The 23,432-nt window shown below is 31.0% G+C and overlaps 1 protein-coding gene across 1 annotated transcript; it reads left to right on the forward strand.

Moving 5' to 3' along the window:
- LOC127707540 (carnitine O-palmitoyltransferase 2, mitochondrial-like) lies at positions 1 to 22,875 on the forward strand. Its single transcript, XM_052212132.1, has 15 exons — positions 1 to 146; positions 4,336 to 4,385; positions 5,169 to 5,368; positions 6,594 to 6,653; positions 9,153 to 9,256; positions 11,123 to 11,256; positions 12,145 to 12,249; positions 13,302 to 13,399; positions 14,368 to 14,514; positions 15,550 to 15,670; positions 16,418 to 16,614; positions 17,212 to 17,381; positions 18,150 to 18,378; positions 18,887 to 19,075; positions 19,725 to 22,875. Exons 1-15 carry the CDS (start codon positions 81 to 83, stop codon positions 19,874 to 19,876), a joined length of 2,022 nt encoding a protein of 673 aa, XP_052068092.1. The 5' UTR covers positions 1 to 80; the 3' UTR covers positions 19,877 to 22,875.
- Positions 22,876 to 23,432: the final 557 nt, after the last annotated feature.

Below are 23,432 nucleotides of genomic sequence, written 5' to 3' on the forward strand. Positions count from 1 at the left end.
GACCGGTGCAAAGTTTCAACTAAATAAAAGTCAAAGAAATCAAAGTTTTACTACAGAAACAGATTTTAAATTGTAACATTATGCTACAAAGCAAAATTTTAGTGGGCAGAAATTACTTCCAAGCATCATGCCTTAAACAAAGAAAGGTTGTTTATCTATTTAATTACACTAAGACAGTAAGGTCTAAGGACATTTCGTCCTGAATATGCATGAAATATTTGCCACTGGACGTTAAGCAACCAATAATCAATCAACCAAGGGGACCTAAAGGGTCATCTTTTATAGAATTGATATGAGGCAGGCAATACCTGTGAAAGGGGACGAAGTCTATATAAATTATTTTTTTTAATTCAAACATATTTTAAGTTCTAAATCTGTTAAAAAAGAAACGGAAATACCGTAACGTTTCCGATTTTGGTTTTGTTGTTAGGGATTTTAGTTGTGACGTTATTTTAATTATGATGTCATATTCAATGTAAACAAAGAAACGCTTTCATCAGGTAACGTTTTTTCATATCAAAGAATAATTATAAATGAAATTGTTATTGTGTTCCTTCCTATATTTTACTGGACTGATAAATATATATTTCACTCAAAGTCTCATGACAAACGAGACCGGTAGAGGGAAGTAGATTTCTGTGCAAATGCGGGAATTGAAAAAAGTTACCAAAGAAAAAGTTAACGAATTTGAGTTCATTAGTACAATGAAAATTTCGGGAAATTTTCCCGTTTTTTTTTTTTTTTTTTTTTTTTTTATTGATTTTTCTATTGTTATAGGGGACTTCGTCCCCTTATTAGAACTCGTTACTATTTTGGACACGCCGACATTTGACCCACATGATATTTTGCTATACTTGACCTACTGATGTCAAACAACCATAGGCATCATTTTTTTTTAAATTCAAAGTGGGATATCTCACTTAAGGACAAAGAGAGCTGGTTCATAAAAACTTTTTTCACATTGTTTTTATATAAATATTCTATCGCTTTTTAAGTTCAACTGTTAATAAATAAAATAAGTTCGCAATCAACATTAAAATAAATCCATGTATTAACAAATTTATTAGCCAAAACAACATGTCAGAAAGCTTTGGTAGTCTAGTAAACAATGTTTGATAATAATAAAAAGTTACTCAAATTTTATGCCCTCACTGTAGCCGAGGGGGCATTAAGTGTTACCCTTGACCGTCCGTCGTGTATGTCCCCAAAATTGGTTTCCATTCTCTAACTTTAATTTGCCTCTACCAAATGTTATAAAACTTATACACAATGCTTATTACCACAAAACACAGATCAAGTTCGAAATTGGGTGATGTCACTTCTACCGTTTCTTAGTTATGCCCTTTTATAAACATAGAATAGCTGAATTTTTCAATTCTGTTTTCTAACTTTAGTTTGCCTCAACCAAATGTTATAAAATTTATACACAATGCTTATTACCAAAAAACACAGATCAGGTTTGAAATTGGGTGGTGTCACTTTTACTGTTCATGAGTTATGCCCCTTTATAAATGGAAAAATTGCTTAATCTGTTGTTTCCGTTCTCTAACTTTTAGTTTGCCTCAACCAAATGTTATGAAACATATGCTTATAATAACAAATGTTCTTACCTATGTGAATCCTGCATCTGTATATGGAAGTTGACTCATGCATATTTACCAGCTGGCGCATCTGTGGCCAATAGACACATTCTCCATTTATTTAATATCTAAATTCCACTCAATTCTAAATGCCACCTTGTCAGAAAAATTGGATTCAAAGGGATATTTCTAAGTTCTTAAAAGGGGGTCTCATTGGGGGTCTGATCCCATATCCCGCTTATTGTTTTGTCAGATTCCCCTATCCCGATTATCATTGTAATAATAATGTTTGTAATTTCTCCAAGTGGGATATCTCACTTTAGGACAAATTGTTTAGAGAGAGCTGGTTCATAAAAATTTATTTCACATTGTTTTTATATAAATATTCTATTGCTTTTTAAGTTCAACTGTTAATAAATAAATTAAGTTCGCAATCAACATTAAAATAAATCCATGTATTAACAAATTTATTAGCCAAAACAACATGTCAGAAAGCTTTGGTAGTCTAGTAAACAGTGTTTGATAATAATTAAAAGTTACTCAAATTTTATGCCCCCGCCGTAGCGGAGGGGCATTAAGTGTTACCCTTGACCGTCCGTCACGTACATCCCCTAAATTGGTTTCCGTTCTCTAACTTTAATTTGCCTCTACCAAATGTTATAAAACTTATACACAATGCTTATTACCACAAAACACAGATCAAGTTCGAAATTGGGTGATGTCACTTTTACCGTTCATGAGTTATGCCCTTTTATAAATGAAAAAATTGCTAAATCTGTCGTTTCCGTTCTCTAACTTTTAGTTTGCCTCAACCAAATGTTATGAAACATATGCTTATAATAACAAATGGTCTTACCTATGTGAATCCTGCATCTGTATATGGAAGTTGACTCATGCATATTTACCAGCTGCCGCATCTGTGGCCAATAGACACATTCTCCATTTATTTAATATCTAAATTCCACTTAATTCTAAATGCCACCTTGTCAGAAAAATTGGATTCAAAGGGATATTTCTAAGTTCTTAAAAGGGGGTCTCATTGGGGGTCTGATCCCATATCCCGCTTATTGTTTTGTCAGATTCCCCTATCCCGATTATCATTGTAATAATAATGTTTGTAATTTCTCCAAGTGGGATATCTCACTTTAGGACAAATTGTTTAGAGAGAGCTGGTTCATAAAAATTTATTTCACATTGTTTTTATATAAATATTCTATTGCTTTTTAAGTTCAACTGTTAATAAATAAATTAAGTTCGCAATCAACATTAAAATAAATCCATGTATTAACAAATTTATTAGCCAAAACAACATGTCAGAAAGCTTTGGTAGTCTAGTAAACAGTGTTTGATAATAATTAAAAGTTACTCAAATTTTATGCCCCCGCCGTAGCGGAGGGGCATTAAGTGTTACCCTTGACTGTCCGTCACGTACATCCCCTAAATTGGTTTCCGTTCTCTAACTTTAATTTGCCTCAACCAAATATTATGAAACTTATACACAATGCTAATTACCACAAAACACAGATCAATTTCGAAATTGGGTGGCATCACTTTTACGGTTCATGAGTTATGCTCCTTTATAAACATAAAAATTGCTTAATCTGTCGTTTCCATTCTCTTACTTTTAGTTTGCCTCCACCAAATGTTATGAAACTGATGCTTATAATCACAAAACGGTCTTAACTATGTGAATCCTGCATCTGTATGTGGAAGTTGACTCATGCATATTTACCATCTAAATGCCACCTTGTCAGAAAAATTGGAATCAAAAGGGTATTTTCAAGTTCTTAAATGGACTCATTGGGGGGTCTGATCCCGGATGCGGCTTATCATTGTAATAATAATGCTTGTAATTTCGCGTGTCCAGCAATATCTGGAGAGTTGACACCTATGCATAAAAATCACTCTTAAACTTTGGCATCAGTGACTTAAAAATATTTTATGTGAATATCTATGATGTACTCAGATGGCAGGGTCCATAGATTTACCCCCAAAACACATAAAAACATGAAAAGTAGCCCAAAAACCCCAAAGTAACCAAGTAAAATGATTTTTTTTTCACTAGAAAGGATATGTTTAATGGTTATTACATGTATTAAGTGATTTTACTTTCTTTAGTGTTTTTTTGGGGTAAAACTATGGACTGCTGATGGCAGGCAAAGATTAATAAGGTATACTAGGTGAACCATTTTATAGCTACAATGTAAAATGTGAAATTTGCTATCAACAGAAACTCCTTAAAGGATATTTACAAAAAGAATTAAGAAATGAACACAGACAACCACTGATGAGTTTTATTGCTTTGAACCACCACTTTGAAAAATTTAAGTACTCAACTCCCCTTTGAGCTGGGTCACTGGAAGAACAAAAGGTACAGAGAAATTTACACTATGAATAAAAATCAGCTCACTTAATAATATTGTTTATACATAAAGATATTACCACAGAAACAGGTAAACAGTACTGAATAATACAATTTTAAGGAATGACCATGGGTACTGAATGCAACCTTAGAGCATATAAATCATGTCGGGGCACATTTAAAATTGAGATGTCATTCAATACCATGAACAATGTAGGAAATATTTTTTGCAATATAAAACATATGGAAACAATAGTATTCAAGTAGTTATTTAATGATTAATTTACCACACCTACGAACAACTATAGACATAAACTGATTAATCTGTTTGAAGTAATGTGAAGATTGATTAATGCATCAGAGCCTTCATTTATAGTTTGTGTCTTATTTCAGAAATTGTGTAAAGATATAGTTAAAAGGATTCCACAGGCAAATCACTACAGGTATATGTGTAAAAAAGGAATTCAATTTTTTTCAGATGAAAAATGTGAATGTTTTATTATCTTATCCATTGTTGGTTAAAATGCTGTACATGTATATAATACTCAGAATTAAATGAATGTCTAACCATGTCTACTTAATATTCACAATATCACACTGTACACCAAAGCTTCAGAAACCATCAGAACAAAAAAAAATCTATTACATTTATATATGTGTAGTATTCCTATCTTTCTTATTCCTTGACTACTTCAGTTCTTTCCCCTAGGCATGGAGTGATTTAATCAGTATCAGTCAAGTTCCAACAAGGTCTGTGCTCATGAGTCTGTCAGATTATTGAACTTTCCTTCCAGACTTTATTGACATGATTCCATATAGATAAAATATTCTGATGTTGTCCAGATGCAGATAAGTAAACTGTCTTTCAAGATTTCATCAGAATGGTTCCATCAGATAGCTGTCAAAGATGTCTATTGCAAAAACCTAAGCAACATACATGTAGTTTCTGTTGACTTAATATTTTGGTAGCACTTTTAATTTTTATATAAAGTAAAGGGCTATAACTACTTTTCCTCACCTAGGATGCTGCTGGAGGGTTGTCAAAAATGAGTAAAAGAGCAAAAAGAAAAAAATGATTTCAGCCTTTCACAATAAGATAAGGTAATAATTGGTAAGCATCTAAATATGTCCATGTTAAGATATGAAATAAGGGGGAATTTTTTGTACTAAAAAGGCATCATAATGATAATACATTTAAAAGATAATTTATTTCATTATTTTTACAGTACCTTGTCAGATCCGGACTTTCTTCACGAAAGTATTGTACCAACAGAACATTTCCAAAAAAGTTTGCCTCGCCTCCCAATTCCACCATTAGAGAAAACATGTGAAAGATATCTTACAGCACAGGAGGTTATACTTACTTCAGAGGAGCTTGAGAAGACAGCCGTTATTACAAATTACTTTAAAAACCATGATGGACAAGGTTTGTCACTACACTGATTTGTTTAGATTAGATATGAATACTTTATTGGTTTTATATAATTCATAATATCTGTCAACAAGAGCAAGTAAAATCCTGTCCATGAAAAGTTACAAGTTTGTAATAATTGTCCTTAATCTAAACATATTCCCAAATTCTTTAGATCATCAGCTAAATTAAGGTATTATGTCAATGAATATTTAAGAAAATGAGAAGAGTCAGATAAAATTGAGAATGGAAATGGGGAATGTGTCAAAGAGACAACAACCCGACCATAGAGCAGACAACAGCCGAAGGCCACCAATGGGTCTTCAGTGCAGCGAGAAACTCCCGCACCCGGAGGCTTCCTTCAGCTGGCCCCTAAACAAATATATATACTAGTTCAGTGATAATGGACGTCATACTAAACTCCAAATTATACACAAGAAACTAAAATTAAAAATGATACAAAACTAACAAAGGCCAGAGGCTCCTGACTTGGGACAGGCGCAAACATGTGGCGGGGTTAAACATGTTTTTTGAGATCTCAACCCTCCCCCTATACCTCTAGCCAATGTAGATGCATATATTTTTGATAAACAAGCTACTAATATGCTTTTTCTGAAGTAAAATGGAGAGAAGATATCAAAGGGGTAATAAAAAATTATAAGTTAAAGTAAGACAGACAAGTGATTAAAATACTACACAGAGAACTAAAGATTTAACAACACTAACACAGCAAGGGGTGCTGCAGAAGTGTAAGCAGTTTCTTCTCCGCCATAGGCACCTGAAGTGTTGCTTAGGGCAATTAATAATTTGGTGGTAAGTGGCATTTAATGATGTCATAAGCAGCAAAAAAGAGGACAGAATTGTGGCTTGGGCATATGAAACACATCAAAAGTTTTAGTCAAATAAAGTTTTTTTTAATAAATTTTGTATTAAATCAGTTTCTTTTAAATTTCGATGGTATATGGCTTCTGGATTTTGGATTGGTTCATGTAGATCAATATTTAGATTTCTCTTAAGTGTTGCGAGATCAGTTGTTTTTTTTTTTTTTTTTTTTTTTTGGTTACTGTTGATCTTTATTCAACTTTTTTATTGCCCTCTAGGTATTCTGACTATTATGGCATCACATTGTATAATTTCTATTTCATTTTTGTTGAAATCTTACAGAAGTAATTAAAAGTGTTTATATTTTAGAACTTTTGTTGAAATCTTACAGAAGTGATTAAAAGTGTTTATATTTTAGAACTGAACAACATTTTGATTGCTGAAGACAAGAAAAACAAACATACCAGTTATGTGACAGGTAAGAAAAAAAAATCAAAACACACGAAGTATAATTTTGGAAAACAAAAAAAATAAATATAGTTTGACAGGTTATATAAAGCAAGAAATAGGAATCATATTATATGAAGGAATAGACAAGTAAAAAAAGAAAAATTTCATGAGAGGAAAAGCAAGACTCTAGATGAGATATATAGATATAAGAAGATGTGGTATGAGTGCCAATGAGACAACTCTCCATCCAAGTCAAAATTTATAAAAGTAAACCATTATAGGTCACAGTACGGTCTTCAACACGGAGTCTTGGCTCACACCGAACAGTAAGCTATAAAGGGCCCCAAAAAATTACTAGTGTAAAACCATTCTCAGGTGCTCCGGAAGGGTAAGCAGATCCTGCTCCACATGTGGCACCCGTCGAGTTGCTTATGTTATTACAAATCCGGTAAATAGTCTAATTCGGTAAGTCACATTCGTGAAAAGGGAAGGGTATTAGAAAGACATACTATAAAATATCAACTGAAATAGCTTAACTCAAAGGACATATTAACACCATTGAACATACACTGAACAAATAAATTTGACCTATGACACAATGTAAATACAAAATAAATAAACTAAGGGAAGAATAATAAAAGTAACATGTTATATCGGTAAGAAATGTTAAACAATTAAAGAAAAACAATATGCTCGAACAAAAATACTATCCATTTGCAATAACTTTCAACACAGGTAAATGAAAATAATTTTGTTGTTAGGTATACCTGTACAGTACCAATAGAGAAAGGAAATATTTTTATTAATTTTGAATACAAAATAAATAAACTAAGGGAAGAATAATAAAAGTAACATGTTATCAGTCAGGGATATAACTCTATAGGGTTATTACAGAAAAATAACATACATTTGTTATTGTGGACTAAAAAATCAAAGAACTGTGATAACATATGTATGTTACATGTTTCAAAGGGACAATATACATCATTAGTTTAGTTAAAATGCATACAAGTTCTATTGATATTACTGTTGTCTTTATGTATACTTAACTATTGAAAGATATAACAGTTCATAGTTTGCCAATTTTGTATAGTACACCTATGTTATTACAGAAAAAGTATGCCTGTAATAACTAAAGGGTGTTATCACAGCTTCTCTATATCACTCCAAAGCATTTGCTGAGGCATCCATCATGCTTAATTACAATGTATTTTAATTCATTGTAAGAAATAATGACCAGAGCATGTAATGAGGTTCTGCGCAAGCTTCCCAGTAATTCCCAAGTGTCTCATATAATAAGTTACATTCCTTTAATAACTAAGCCTTGTTATTACAGCTAAATTTATCCCTTAAAAGCCTTGTCTCATTGATTTACAATGGTTAATCAAAAATGTATTAATTTAATTGAAAAATTAGTTATCAAGGCTATGCATTTAGTTTCTGCGCAAAGTCTCAAGAGTTCCCTAGAGCCCACTATAAATTAAAATATTTTTGATCTATTTTACAAATAACAAACATATGTTATTACAGATTTATAAAATTTAAGGAATAAAGAGTAGACAACTCATGAAAGTATCTGTAATAACACACGCAAGTTATTTTCTGTAATAACCCTATAGAGTTATATCTCTGACTGGTTATATCGGTAAGAAATGTTAAACAATTAAAGAAAAACAATATGCTCGAACAAAAATACCATCCATTTGCAATAACTTTAAACACAGGTAAATGAAAATAATTTTATTATATAGTTTGTTATGTAACAGTGGCAACATGAAAAACTACCGGTAAATCTTTATTTGTAACAAGAGAGATGAGGAAAATAATTACACTAGATAGAGGAAAGAAAAGGAATATATACAGCAATAGTATTTATGTATAAGGAAGGAATTTAATATACAAAATCATTAAATGTATCAAGTGAAACTGAAACCACACTTAAGTTTCTAACAATTAAAAGTGTTAAAAATGTGTAAGCAATGATATGTTTTATTATTGGAAAAGCTAAACCAACGGACTGCTAGCTATCTAATTGGTTGTGTTTTAAAAACCAAACAGGAACATTTTTAATATATCAAAACATTGCAAATGAAAAACAAGGCTTTTTACCACACCGAATATGCAACAAATTATTTTGCTTGATGATCAAGAGCATATAGGCAGGGATTTTACATGTATAGAATAATCTTTTAAAGTGGACTCGAACCCTGAAAAAGTATTCATAAGTGATTATAATTGATTATGAAATTTTACAATATATTTATATCGTTAGCTACAGTAGTCGGATTGCCTCAAACTACCAACTTTTGATTATAATTGATCTTGATCATCTAAACATCACTAACAACTTAGACAAAAAGGAACACAGAACTTAGGTTCAGACAGAAAAAATATGTCATACATGTCTTTCCCTTATAATGAATTTTATATATCTCAATACAGTAATCAGTATTTAAACACACTTTGAATTTTTTAATTTAATATCTTAAAATTTATTTAATTTTTATCTTCCTGTTTTGTTAAATAGAAGCATGGTTTGATATGTACCTGAAAGCCAGAGAATCGGTAGTACTGAACTATAATCCATTTATAGTGTTCCGTAATGATCCTAAACCAGAATATCAAAATCAGGTACAAATATGATATCTGCACAAATGAAGACAAGATATATATGTATTTTGATTTTTATTCCATGGATTTTTTGCATCAACTTAGGGCAGATGGTATGGTGAAAATAAAATAATTTCCTGGGGTTTAGTGAGAGAAAAAAAATGTAATTCTATAAAAAAAAATATTGAGATGTGGTATGATTGCCATAGAGACAGCTACATCATAGACCAAAGCATGAGGATGTAAACAACCTTATAGGTTACTGTGAAGCCTACAACAATAAGTTAACCACATACTGTTAAGTAAGCTATGAAAGGGCCTAGCATGACAAAATGTGAAAAATATCGAAAGAGAAAACCAACGTCCTGATTTAGTTCACATTTTTGTTTTCAGAAAATAATTACAAGGAACTAGTAACTATAACTGCACTAGCATTGACTTTAAGATTTAAGTTTATTTATTATTAATAGATAAAGAGCTGCTGAACCAACACCTCCTATGTTTTGTGCTGGTAGAGTTCCCTTAAGTGGATACCAGATGATATGCAGGGTTGTCAGATAAAAAAATTAAATACCGCTAAATTGACAACAACACTTAAGAAAACTGCATCTTTTATTGGTCGACATGTTTCACCGATTAGATCGTACTTCAGGGGTTCTAATTTTTTATACTTTGTCCTGAAGATGCTGATCTAATAGGAGAAACATGTCGATCAATAAAAGATGCAGTTTTCTTAAGTGTTGTTGTCAATTTAGCGGCGGTTATTATTAATAAGTAATAATTGAATTAGACAATTGTTATTTGGTTGACTGTTTTTATTTGTCATTTTTAAGCAGAATATGAGGATCTGACATTTAGTCATGCTTCAGTAACTTTTAAGCTTTTACTTTGTTCAAGTGTCTAATTTCTTTTATGAGGCATGTCCTTGAAAGATATCTTGAAACCTTGGTTTTAGATACGCTAAACTTAAGGAGGCTCGAGGGTACAAAATTTTCAGAAAAATTTTAAACATTTTTTTTTTCATAACAAATTTTATTTATTACACTATCAGTTGTTACTTTATGATATGGTAGAAAAATCAACCTAAAAAATCGATTCGTTTTGGCCCCAGATGACTTTTAAAATGTTTATATCATTGAAAAAGCTCCAAATTATCTCCCTTTGGTGCAAAAATGCCATATTTTTGCATTAAAATTGAAATATCTTTTTTAACTCATCGGTGACCTATATTTTTTATTATTTTCTTCAAATAAGCTGTACTTAAACTAAACAATTGTATAATTTAAGCGATTTCAGTAATTTAGTTCTTTTTTTATTTCGATATTACCTCTATTTCTCCTATTAGTTCAACAGAAAAAAAGTACCTTAACAAAAATGCATGCATCTTTCGAAGGCAGATTGTGAGCTTAAATGAACGGTGACCCCATTTTTTTATTTTATTTTTCTATTAAGTATATGATAAAGTTCATTTATAGAAAATAATAGCGAAATCCTATATTTAAAAAAAAAATTGATTTATACCCTCGAGCCCCCTTAACTTTTAAGTAATTATATTGTTCAGTGTTAGGTTTTCTGTTATTGTAAGTTTAAGAAATACTTTGAAAAAAAAACTTCATCACAATCCCATATACATGCATTTATAGGGCAGTTTTATCAAACAATTGCAAAGGAGGTGAGACTGTTTGTTAGCAATTTGATTTTTTCTGATATATGGCCACTTTTGAATAATAAAATTTACATTACCAATTTAACTGCACCAGATACACATTTCGACAATAAAGTCTCAACAGGACAAATACAATTAAACAATACTATACCTGACTGTAGTTACCATATTTTTACATTGCTGTGAATTTTGCATTTTTTAAATTTATATTTCAATTTTAGCTGCTTAGAGCCACAAACATGTTAGTGTCATCCATGAAATATCTGAAGACATATAGAGCAAAGGTCTTAGAACCGGAAGTTTTCCATCTGAATCCTATTAAAAGTGATACTTTGAAATTTAGAAACTTTGTAAGGTATGTCATGCTTATTGTTGAAGGCAATCATTTTGGGGAAAAAAGGGAAAAAAGATTGTATAAAAGAAAATTGGATGTACATGGTGTTTTCCAAATGGACTTTTTATGTCTTACACATTAAATGTTTTATTTGAATGAGTCAAGGTCAGATTAAACAATACAAGGATACAATGTAGTAATATAATAGATTTTCTATTTTTTATGAACTAAGAATATGAATGGCTGTACATGACATTTGTTTACCCCTATTTACATTTAAAAATGATGATACAAGGGGACGATTTAGTTAGAGTTGTAGGATGAAAGGTTTTAGTGGATCCTGGTGGTAAATGTCAGTCATAGACAAAAATACTATTATATTACCCGTTATGTAAAATAGATAACTGGAATTACCAATAATATTGGACTGTACAATAGAGGACACCAACTACCAAAACAAGATTCCACCAATAGAAGTACAAACAACAACAAACAACACATGTTCCAGATATCCTGACTTTGTACAGAAACAAAATGTTGTTTGTTTAAACCAATTCCATATTTGCACAAACCACACACTTTGCTTACCTTGACCATATATATAGTAGAAGTAAACACACAATAAGAAACCTGCTGAGTGAAATTTATCAACAGCACTTCTAACTTTTTTTTTTTTAAATGTCTCATCATAAAGTTTAAATGAAATTGACAGTATTCTGGTAACCTTTTTTCAAGTGAGAGAAAAACCTTTAAAAAATACAAGGTAAACTTAGCATTTACTGAAAATCTAGTTTAAAGATGATGTGCAATGATTAATTACAATATTGAGTTTAACTGTATGAATCAATTAGGAAAAAATCTTCTGACATCACAAATCAGTCCTCAGTTTGTTATTTAATTTTTTTGCAGATGGTTACCGGAGTCTATTTCCTGGTATGGTGCTTACTGGTACAAAGCATTTCCTTTAGATATGAGTCAATATTTTAGATTATTCAACTCTACACGAATACCAAAGTAAGAATAACAAATACACTTTTTTTTCATAGAAAACTTGCAAGGGAACACCATTTAAGCAAAGATTGATGCAACTTCAAGTCTTATAAATCAACTCATGGATCTTGGATACCATTGTACAGTTGAATTATGGACCAAAATAATGGCTGTCCTTTGTACAGACAGTATTATAAGAAAAAAATCACTTATCCGTCCTTTTCAGCGTTAACTTACTAATTAATAGACTGTCCCAGGCAGTGATTCATTGACATATTGTTAAGACAAAGTCTGCTTTTATGGACTTTCAAGTACTGTGATTTGTGAATCCCTGTGTGGAGAACAGTTCTTGACAGTCTAGGTAATCATTGAGAAAGACTGTTATTTATAGATTATCACTGGTCATCTCAACGAGATTGATTTTCTCGCTTGAGCCGGTACGGCAAAAGTGAGAAAAGCAACCAAGTTGAGGAGACCAATGATAATCTGTTTATCGCTATTTTGCCTATGACGACGTTGATGTTTACACTGACAACGGCACATGCACCCTTAGTTTCTAGCAATAATTTTTCATATCGCTCTACTGTGCTGAGAAAGGAAATTATCAGTCAGTAAGATCAAAGGAAAATTTCGTAAAATAGCGATAATATTTGTTAAAGTAACCCAACAATTACTAGTCAAAGTTAAATTGTGTTTTATGAACTATTCTTGTACATTACAAGACCCATATCTGGTTTGTGACAAGAATTGACTGCCAATAAAAAAAAATATTCTGTTTTAGTTCATATTTTTGATTGAATAACTGTAACCACTTCAACCCATCACCACTACACTAAATGTGGTTAAGTTCTCACTCCTGCCATGAGCAAAGATGGCTAAGTGCACTCAGTCATTTTATGTTTGATAGATTTTGTCATCTATTTCTGAAATTTGGAGTTACGCTATTGAGATACCAATAATTATAACCATCAAATTTCTATTAAAAGATTGACAGCTGGATATATTGTTAACTAATGAATTTCAAGTATGATGTAATTTGAAGATATAATTATAGTGCTATTTTGTGTAATTTGTAGGCATGGTAAAGATGAACTATTTACAGATGAAACAGCTAAACATATTCTCGTGATGAGAAATGGAAATTATTATATCTTTGATGTTTTTGATAGAGATGGTAAGATACAAAATCAATATTATGTCTTCATATAATGATAAATGTTGATTTAGAACAAAAATGGTGTAGTTGGGAAATGTGATGGGTTCTTTTCATGTGGGAGCATGGATATGCTATACATTGTATGATAATTGTTTTTAACGGTATGGTTTGATATGAAAGACATAATTGAAGCTATTAAGACATTTATTCCTTTAGGGTGTTTTTAAATCTCCTTATGAATGGAAGTCGAAATTTTAGTACAGTTTCATGAGGTTTACTATAAGTATTAATCCTTATTGATGATAATAAAAAAAGCACCAAAAAAATCTTAACAATGCATTGTGTTATAACATTATAATTTAATTTTGGATGCAACACGTCTTCTGATTGGCTGACGTTGTTTTGTTTATCAGCTCATAGACATAATTTTGTCATGTGACCGTGACGTCATCAACGTTTTTTCATGGTTTACTTCTGTTTAAAATGGAATTTAGAATTAGATTATAAGAAATGACCGTAATATTTTTTCTGTCTATTCAAATTACATAAAAAGTGTGGTGCACACTTTAAAATAACCCGCTACACAGGTTATTCAGTGTGCACCACATTTTTGATGTTATTTCTTCGTAGACAGAAAAAATATTACAGTCATTCCTTAATGAGATTTAAAGAATATTTTATTTTTACACGAGGTCAGCTTTACTGTTGAAACAGAACACTGCAACATTTGTACAAATCTTTTGCTTTTCAATTTTTTAAAATAAGCATATTGTTGACAGAAATTTTGATGTTTTTATGTTACATTTTCTATTATGCTGATATTGAAACCACAATCAATATTGCCAGAAAAAGATGAATCGAAATGTTGAGCTCATCAAAAGATTTTTCAAAATGGCTTACAATAGTTTAGAGCTTTTTATCCATTCTTGTTGTATAACTTCTTCACTCATTTGATCTTGACTTTTGATTAACTTTGTTTCTTGCAGGAATGGTTTTAGCACCTGATGTTATCATGGCCCATCTGAATTATATTCTACAAGACAGTCGACCAGCTCCTGAATATCCTGTGGGAGTCCTGACTTCTGAAAACCGTGATACATGGGCTACAATTAGACAACAGCTCTTAAATTCAGGTATTTATGTGTATTTTGTCTGAACAATGCCATGACCAAAATTAGGCAACAACTTATAAATTCTTGTATAGTTTGTTGTTTGATAATTTGATTTAAGTTTTGTGTATTCCCACATTAGATTTTGATTCAGAATATTTTTTGTAGAAAAATATCTCACATGCATAAAAAATTCCAGAATTATGCAACATATTTTGAAATTCAAACCTTACTTTTTGTAATGAGTTTCATCAGTCAGTGAGGTCATCTTTTCATAACACTTTATAAATGCTAATTTTTTAAGACTGTTTGCTCAAAAGCTTTCTTACTTTAACAGATTGTTTGTCATCATGGGTACATGACCATACTAAACAAACATTTGACAATTTTTGCAAGTGTTATTGGTCTTTGGTTGTTTTGATCTATCGTAGCATACTACAACATTTTGAACACTAATTCTTTTAGACCACTTGACAGAAAGCTCTCATACTTAATAGGATTGTTTGTCATCAAGCATAGTTTCACAATTTTAACACAATTTTCATATAATGATATTTGCAGGATGCAATACCTAATTAATGATTCTGATGTAACAGCTTTTTTATGGGTTCTGTGATTTGTATGCTTGTGGTGATTACAATGTACTATAAATAATTTCAATGTTGAAGTAAATCAAATTAACGTTTCATCTGGGAACATATATTGGTACCTGTTGTTTTGCAGTCTTCACACTTAAAACTATTATGTTGCACATTAATATAAGCTGCAGTGGACATATTGCTATGGTGTAGCAAAATTGTTCAAAGTAGGTAAAAAAGAAACAACTAAAAAATGAACTTCCAGCAATTTTGATTTCCATTTAAAATAAGGATCACAATGCCTGTACCAAGTCAGGAATGTGACAGTTGTTTTCCATTCGTTTGATGTGTTTGAGCTTTTGATTTTGACTTATGTTAAGGGACTTTCCGTTTTGAATTTTCCTTGGAGTTTGGTATTTTTCTTATTTTACTTTTCACTCAGTTATGATGTCATTATTTGTTTTGGTTTCTTTTCTTTCAGGCAATGAAAATACCCTACAACTGATAGACAGTGCAGTTTTTGTGTTGACATTAGATGATTGTGCTCCTAAAGATCCAAATGATATCACTAAAAACTTTTTACATGGAGATGGAAAAAACAGGTGCTCTTATATTACACATACATACTATTCTTCCAATAAACATATTTTTATTGTACATTTGCTGTTTTAATTAATACTCAGCCAGTAACAGCATTAGTTGTATGCATAGATACGGTCACAAATTAAGAGATAAGTTTTGTTTTAAAACTGTTGTTTTTAAATACAAAAAGAAAGAAAAAAAAGACAACATTTCAAATATAGGATCATCTGACAGACAATTACAAATCCAAATAATAATGATAAGAAAACAGAAGGTATTATCTCTTTCTTTGATGCATGCTAACATTTATTCTAATGGCTCAAATGCCACCCACCAAGCCTGGAGAAAGTAAGACCAAATGATCATCACCAAAATCATTTCATTGCACAAGGCCATATTTTCAATTCAATAAAGAAACAGAGTAAAGTCCTTGAAATTTCTTTCTTTTTGACAAGGAAGTTGTTACTTGTGTAAACTTTTGAACATTCATTTGAAAATATCAACAAAAGCATTCCATTGCACAAGACTATATTTTCAGTTCCATTAGGTAATAGAAAAGTGCTGTAAATTCAGAAATTTATTTGTTCGTTTAACAATCAACACAAATACAAATTTAATTATTGCTTTTTGAGGAAAGGCTGCATACAAATATTGTTACAAAATTTAAAATGCAAGTTTTTATTTTTGCGACACCTATCTGGTCACAATTATAAAAACATCGCAAAGAAATTTCAATTTACAGTACTTCAATGATTTTCTATTTTCAGATGGTTTGACAAGAGTTTTTCATTGATATTTGATAAGGAAGGTGTTGCTTGTGCGCACTTTGAACATTCATGGGGAGATGGTGTGGCAGTAGTTCGATATATTAATGAAATATACAAAGATTCAACAGAGAATCCTAAAGTGCATCCTGACACTAAGCCAGCAAATGTTGATTCTTCTAAAATTGTACAGTGCTTAGGTAATTTTTTTTTAATGTGAATTGATGAAAAAATGTGCCTGTGTAATGGCTTGTTTTGTAGTATATTATCCAAAAAAACAATAATGATAATATTTTGAATTTCTTAGCCAGAACTTTAGCATGTTGGTGTATCACCAAAAGACAATGTAATGTACCATAAAAACTGACATGTAACTTTGACCTGAAATTTAAAACTGGATGTTTTTTATAAGAAAAACATAGGCCAAACACAATGTTGACAGGTTTATAGCAAAGAATGGTAATTTATTTCCTCTCCATCTGTTGAAGATACTTGGTCTGTTAGTTGTAATATATTTTACCCAGCAATAGAAATTATTCCTTGTTGAAATAGTGGACGTTAGATCATTTTTAATATAATTTGAGTGAATGTATGTACCATTGGCATAAGCACTAAAGAGCACATTTTTTTCTTTGTTTTTTTTTTTAATTTTATTTGCATGTTTGTTTTATCTGAACCATAAAATTTCATTTAACTTAAAATGCATGCAAATCAACTTTAGCTTAGAGTGCTTGATACTTGGGGTTTCATACAACTCACTATAATAATGTTCTGATATTATCTCATTATTTCTATAGATTTCACACTGGATAATAATGTGAAAGGAGATATAAAAACAGCCAAGATCAATTTTGATAAACATGTTGGTGCATTAGATCAGCATCACTTGGAGTATTTTAAAATAACAAAGAAGACAGCTAAAGAATTTCGCATGAGTCCTGATTCTCTGATGCAGTTAGCTATACAGGTATTTTGATTTTATTGAAAATATGTTATGATCATGATCTTTAGTCAGGCAATGAATGATGGAATTTGTTGAAAGAATTCCCCAGTTTTATGAGCAATTTATTGATTACTCATTGATGTTCCTTCTATTCCAATGTTACCAATATCAAAGAGGACTGCTTTGGTGGTGGATAGATTCCATCTTTTATAGGTTGTGATCTTTTAGTTCAATGTTGAAGACCTTCTTTCAACTGTCCTTGTGATGAACAGCAATAAAAAGCACTGTTTCTTTAATATTTTAGATATCATCTGGTAATTTGTTAGATAATTATCTGATACAAATCAATACCATATCCTTCCTTTTCCCACTTAAGAGACCTTGATCTGTGATGCAGCTAAACAGGTACTTTATTTACCAAATAACTTTGTATGAACACTGACTTTCTAAGGCACTTGGTATTTTAGTTTATTTTTCTGAAGAATATTGTGTATGTCCTGATTCTTTCATGCAGTTATCTACAGATTTTGAAGCTCATCTTGTCGAAATGGCCTGTGCAAATATTTCCATGTCCTTGGTTCATTATCCATCTGTTGTAACACATAGTTGTATATTTTTCACAATTGTTTTTTATGTTTATAATTGAAAATTTGTAGAAATAAACAGATGTATATTTTTTCAGGTGGCCTACTACAGAGGATATGTGAACATATGTAGCTATAAATAGACGTGCATTTTTTAGGTGTCACACTACAATTTGTATCTTTAGATAAACAAATGTTTTTTTTTCAGATGGCCTACTACAAACAAAATGGTAAATTTGTTGCTACATATGAATCTTGCAGTACAGCAGCATTTAAGCATGGCCGAACTGAAACAATGAGACCTGCCACCATGTTAACTAAACAAGCTTGTGAGATGATATGTAAACAAAATATCACAGCAAGTCAATTAGAATTAGGAAAAGCGCTAATGAATTGTTCTGATCTTCACAACAAGCTAACCAAGGATGCAGCAATGGGTAATATATTTATAGTATTTTAAAGGAATTATCTTGGAAATACATCTGATGTTCTTAAATTATTGGTTTAAATTTGTAACAGTAAAAATGTTCTTAAAAGTAAAACTAAGCCATTGATTGATTGACTTTTAGATTCAATGAAGGTTATTCATAATGGTTATGGCAAGAATCTGGAATAAGGCAATAAGAAGGGCACTGTTAGTCTCCACAGGGATGCTAATATCTGTGCTGGACAAGAACTTTGATCCCACTTTCCAAGACCATTACCTTCTAAATTGTGCGGGGAGGACAATTGCACCCATTACACTGCCCTTTTGTCTTCATCTTTTATGTTAATGCCAAACTGGATTTTTTTTTGCCATTTACTACATGCACTCATATTTCTAACTGAATTTTTGATGTGTGAGGGGAGGATTGCCATACGCCAATATTTCCATCTATGTATTGTCTTCTTGCCATCCACTTGATTAACTTTATTACTTGAAGGTTTAATGTAATTCTGTTGTAGGTAATGGCTTTGATCGACATCTGTTTGCTTTAAGGAATCTAGCTGAAAAAAATGGCATGAAAACAGAAATGTTTTCAGATCCAAATTACGCAAAGATCAACCATATAATCCTGTCAACTTCTACTGTAGCTAGTCCCTCTATCAATATAGGAGGCTTTGCTCCTGTTGTTAGAGATGGCTATGGAGTAGGTGAGTAAATCTTTGTGATTATTTATTAGCCATTTAAAGTATATTGAATTTACTCCATATTAATTTATTACACTTGAATAAGATATTAACCTTTCCAGAGAGTATTACTTATTGCAGCAAGTAAGAGCCAACGAATAGCTGTTGATATCCCCTAGTTTACATTGATTATTGCCCTTAATTTTCATACAGTATTTTTGTTGTATAAATAACAATGTATGACTTTTTTACTTTTAAAATTTTGTAATCCAACTCAGTATAAAGCTTGAAATTTTTAAACATTGAAATAATAAATAATCAACTTTTTACTTGAAACATCGTTGAACCTTACAACAAACTAATACTATACTTAGAAACAACTGATAACAAAATTTAGATATCAAGTTAAGTAAAGGATTCATGAAATTATTTGTTGAAAAGAGCTACTTATTATAAGTTGCAAAATGCACAAGGGAACTATAATTGTAGTCATTCTCTCATTTTGTTTGGATAGTATATAGTATGAACTGAAGTGGTAGCAGTGGTAGACCATTTATTATGCGACAGAGATAATATATCATTTCTCTCTGAGATCTGGTCGAAATACTTTTGGAAAATTATGGACTAATTTTAGTCTTTATATTATAATTTACTGATATTTTTAACATTTCAGGTTATTCAATAGAAGACAACAGAATAGGATTCAATGTCACTAGTTATCCTCCTGCCACAAATGTACGAGAATTTATACAGTGTCTTAATGATAGTTTAGACGACATCTATGAAATATTCCATGGAAGAATTCCAAGACAATCAGCAAAGTGAAAGTGGAGATGATGGGATCAATTTATATTCATCGAGAAAATACTTTATAATCAGCATCTAAAGGGACCATGTTTTTATTTCAGTATCCCATAGATACAGAGAGAAGCTATTTATTGTATACATATTTATTTGATATATGCAGTAAATTCTTCTCGGCTCTTTAGTTTTTTCATTCAAGTTATGTTTAATTGAAGATCAAACTTTGAACAAATATTTATTATTGTGCAATGATACAGATTTATATTGTTATTTGATACCACAATCATTGAAAATTGTAGTAAAATAAACCTCTGAAGACAGCATTATTAATTTGGTGGATTTGCCCTCATTTATACTGTCAAAAAATTTATTGTAAATTCAGAAATTAAAGCGAGGTTTTTATAAATGCCATAATGCGACTCCTTAAGTATCTCAGTAATAAGAACTCGCATTCTGATATATGATATATATACTGATATATATATATGTATGAAGCTTTTCCTAAAATCGCAATGATTAAACTCGCATTTTTGTTAATTCTTCAAAAATGGCAATAATAAATGCACACAATAATTTCTGAATTTACAGTAATAGGTGTTAAAAGTAGAGATGACAATAGCATTATAAAAATTTGGTGGTTGACTACAATATTTTAGTGCTTCATGCTTGCTAAGCAAGAAAAGTAATAACTTTTATGATTAATCTTTATGATAGCAAATCCCTTTCAAAGTAAACTCAACTTTTTTTATAAGTGACTTATAATTATCCCCTCGGTACAAGGTTCTTTCAACATGATAATTTCTCATACTTATATTAAAACAGAATCATCCCAAGAATCTGTTTGTTATATCATGTAATAGAAGAAATATTAATGTTACTTAATTAATCAGAATATTTATTGTTAAGCTGAGACAAGACTGAAGTAAACACCATTTTTTTTATTAAAGTACTTCCTGTATGTTTTCAAAATTTAACTCCTTTTTTTATGCCCCCGCCCATGCAGAGGGGGCATTAAGTGTTCCCCTTGTCTGTTCGTACGTACATCCCAAAATTAGTTTCTGTTCTCTAACTTGAGTTTGCCTCCACCTAATGTTATTAAACTTATACACAATGATTATTACCACAAAACACAGATCAAGTTTGAGTTTGGGTGGCGTCACTTTTACTGTTCTAGGTTGCAATTCTGTAAATATAGACAATGCAATTTCCCATAAGAACTCCCTTTGCGGCTAAAACTGTGACACTTTTACTATGAAGTTTCGTGAAAAATAATATCCTAGAACGGAAAGTTTATATGCACTACTATTTTATTCAAAGGTCAAAATATAGGGCTGTGCAGCATATTTTCAACATTTATATGCCCTGAACTTCTAAGAGTTTAAACTTATACTAAAATTCTATACTACCCTTACCTCCATTTTTGGACCTCCTAAGAATTAAAATTTAGGCGCTACCATGTTCTTCTATACTGGATACATTCCCAAGTGATGTCTCTATGAAATGAAACACAGAGATCATAAATGGGAACCAGTACGTTAACAAATTAACATATCTATGAATATTATATATCTCCCCAAAAGAGGCGTGGTTTGAGAAACAGCTGTATTTACAAAGTGCAACCTCTAGAGTTATGACGCTTTACAAATGGAAAAATTGCTGAATTTTTTGTTTCTGTTCTCTAACTTAAGTTTGTCTCAACCAAATGATATGAAACTTATACACAATGCTTATTACCATAAAACACAGATAAAGTTTGTATTTGAGTGGCATCACTTTTACAGTTCTCTATAGTCATGGCCCTTTATAACGTTATATGCAAGTGGGGGCCTCATCTGTGTTCCATGGACATTGTCCATTTATTTAACTTTCATCCGCTGGATAAACAAGATTTAAAGACTGGATAACTTTATCTTATGGACCACTAAGCTCTTTTAAAAAATATTTTGTAACTGTTTTTATATCAAATCAAGATAGTATATAATTTGTTTTTACAAGGATTATCAGCTTGCATTATCAGAAAGCCTTGAAAATTATTATGCAGTTATTTTTACTTTTTATTTTGGCAGTTTACCTCAGTTCAATGAATGAAAATGTGTTTTATTATAATCAGATTAGGAAGGTTTTTTAACAGGCATAAATGTTATTAAAGACTCTTTACTAGACAAACTAACCATTTTGATAGTCAGAAGTAACCAAATTTTATAAACTTAAAAAACGACAACATACAAATGAGTTTGATCAGACTATATCCACCTAATGGCGCTTCAAAGGCATTACAAATGATGAAGCAGTGGGTATGCATAGAAATTTTGTTGTGTAATACTGACGGATATCTATTAAGCATGATTGTATAATACTACCAGGGATACCTGTAATATTTACTGAGTTTTTCTTATGTCACTAACCTTAATACCTAGACATGCTCTAGTAACTTATGATAAACAGTATCTATTTTGATGAATTTCTGGTGTGTTTAATTAAACTCTTATCAGGATATTACAAGAAGTATTTTCTAAGTGATAGAATTTGCTTCCAAGGATCAATGACTTTAAGACTTTATTCTTGATAACATTTACTTTAAACCAACTTATTGCTAAGGAGACTTTTTTAGGATTCATTAACCTTTACTGCAGGATTTATTTAAGTGAAGATCCAAGTTTGGCATTTTCCATTTAATACTGCCATAATGTTTGCTGACTGATTTCCTGAAAGTTAAGTTACTGGTAGTTTAAAGTAATCCAATTGCATTTTTAGTGCCAAAAAGATAAAAACTCATACCAGTATTGAATTGAACATTTGCTACCGCAAAAATTGTTTTTAGGTGACAAATAATTGTAAAATTTTTCTGACTTGCTTCTCTTATTGCCTCCTAAAAATACTTATTATTGAATTTTGAGTTTCTCTTGCCTTTAAGGTATTTGAAGTGTATTAGATGTGGAAAATTTGTATTGTTAAACAGAATGTGTTATATTTTTTTTTTTACTTTTTTGATATGAATTAAATTTATATATACACCATAATAATTTGATGTTTTACTCATCTACTAGTATTTAAAAGATTAGCAAACACCATCATTATTTGATTGATTGTATGGAAAATCTGTGAAACAGATGACCTCAGACATACTCCTCTTGTTGCAGGGACAATTCTTTCCTTGTATCCTTATTTAAGACATCATCAGATGTGATATATCACTAGCTTTTGACATAAAATTAGCAGTATGATGTGTGTCACTAGTGAAGTAGGAACTACTTACCTTTCATGAAGATCTGTTTCACCATAGATAATTGCTTAGGGTTTGTGTTGCCAACTTAATTTTAATTTTTGTTTTGTGTTTTTCACCTCTTTTATGGCAATGATGTTATAGTTCTTTTTGTTGTGTTTTTTATTGCCCCTTGGTATCTTCTCCAGCCCTTTTTTATGTGGTTTTCCAAAGGAAACATCGGATTATAGTATTGTGGCAAGCAGATAGTCAGTTCCAAGTAGTTTATATGCTTGGTATCTTCTCCAGCCCTATTTGTATGTGGTTTTCCAAAGGAAACATCTGATTATAGTATTGTGGCAAGCAGATAGTCAG

The sequence above is a fragment of the Mytilus californianus genome, unplaced genomic scaffold (genome assembly GCF_021869535.1).
Source record: "Mytilus californianus isolate M0D057914Y unplaced genomic scaffold, xbMytCali1.0.p SCAF_1, whole genome shotgun sequence".
Classification (NCBI taxonomy): Eukaryota; Metazoa; Mollusca; class Bivalvia; order Mytilida; family Mytilidae; genus Mytilus; species Mytilus californianus.

What these genes read in the sequence shown, in the direction of transcription:
- LOC127707540 (XM_052212132.1), top strand. Translation starts at nt 81, where the DNA reads ATGCTACAAAGCAAAATTTTAGTGGGCAGAAATTACTTCCAAGCATCA. An exon ending in CATGCCTTAAACAAAGAAAG is followed by an intron (nt 147 to 4,335) that starts GTTGTTTATCTA and finishes GTCTTATTTCAG; the next exon opens with AAATTGTGTAAAGATATAGT. An exon ending in TAAAATTGTACAGTGCTTAG is followed by an intron (nt 16,615 to 17,211) that starts GTAATTTTTTTT and finishes TTATTTCTATAG; the next exon opens with ATTTCACACTGGATAATAAT.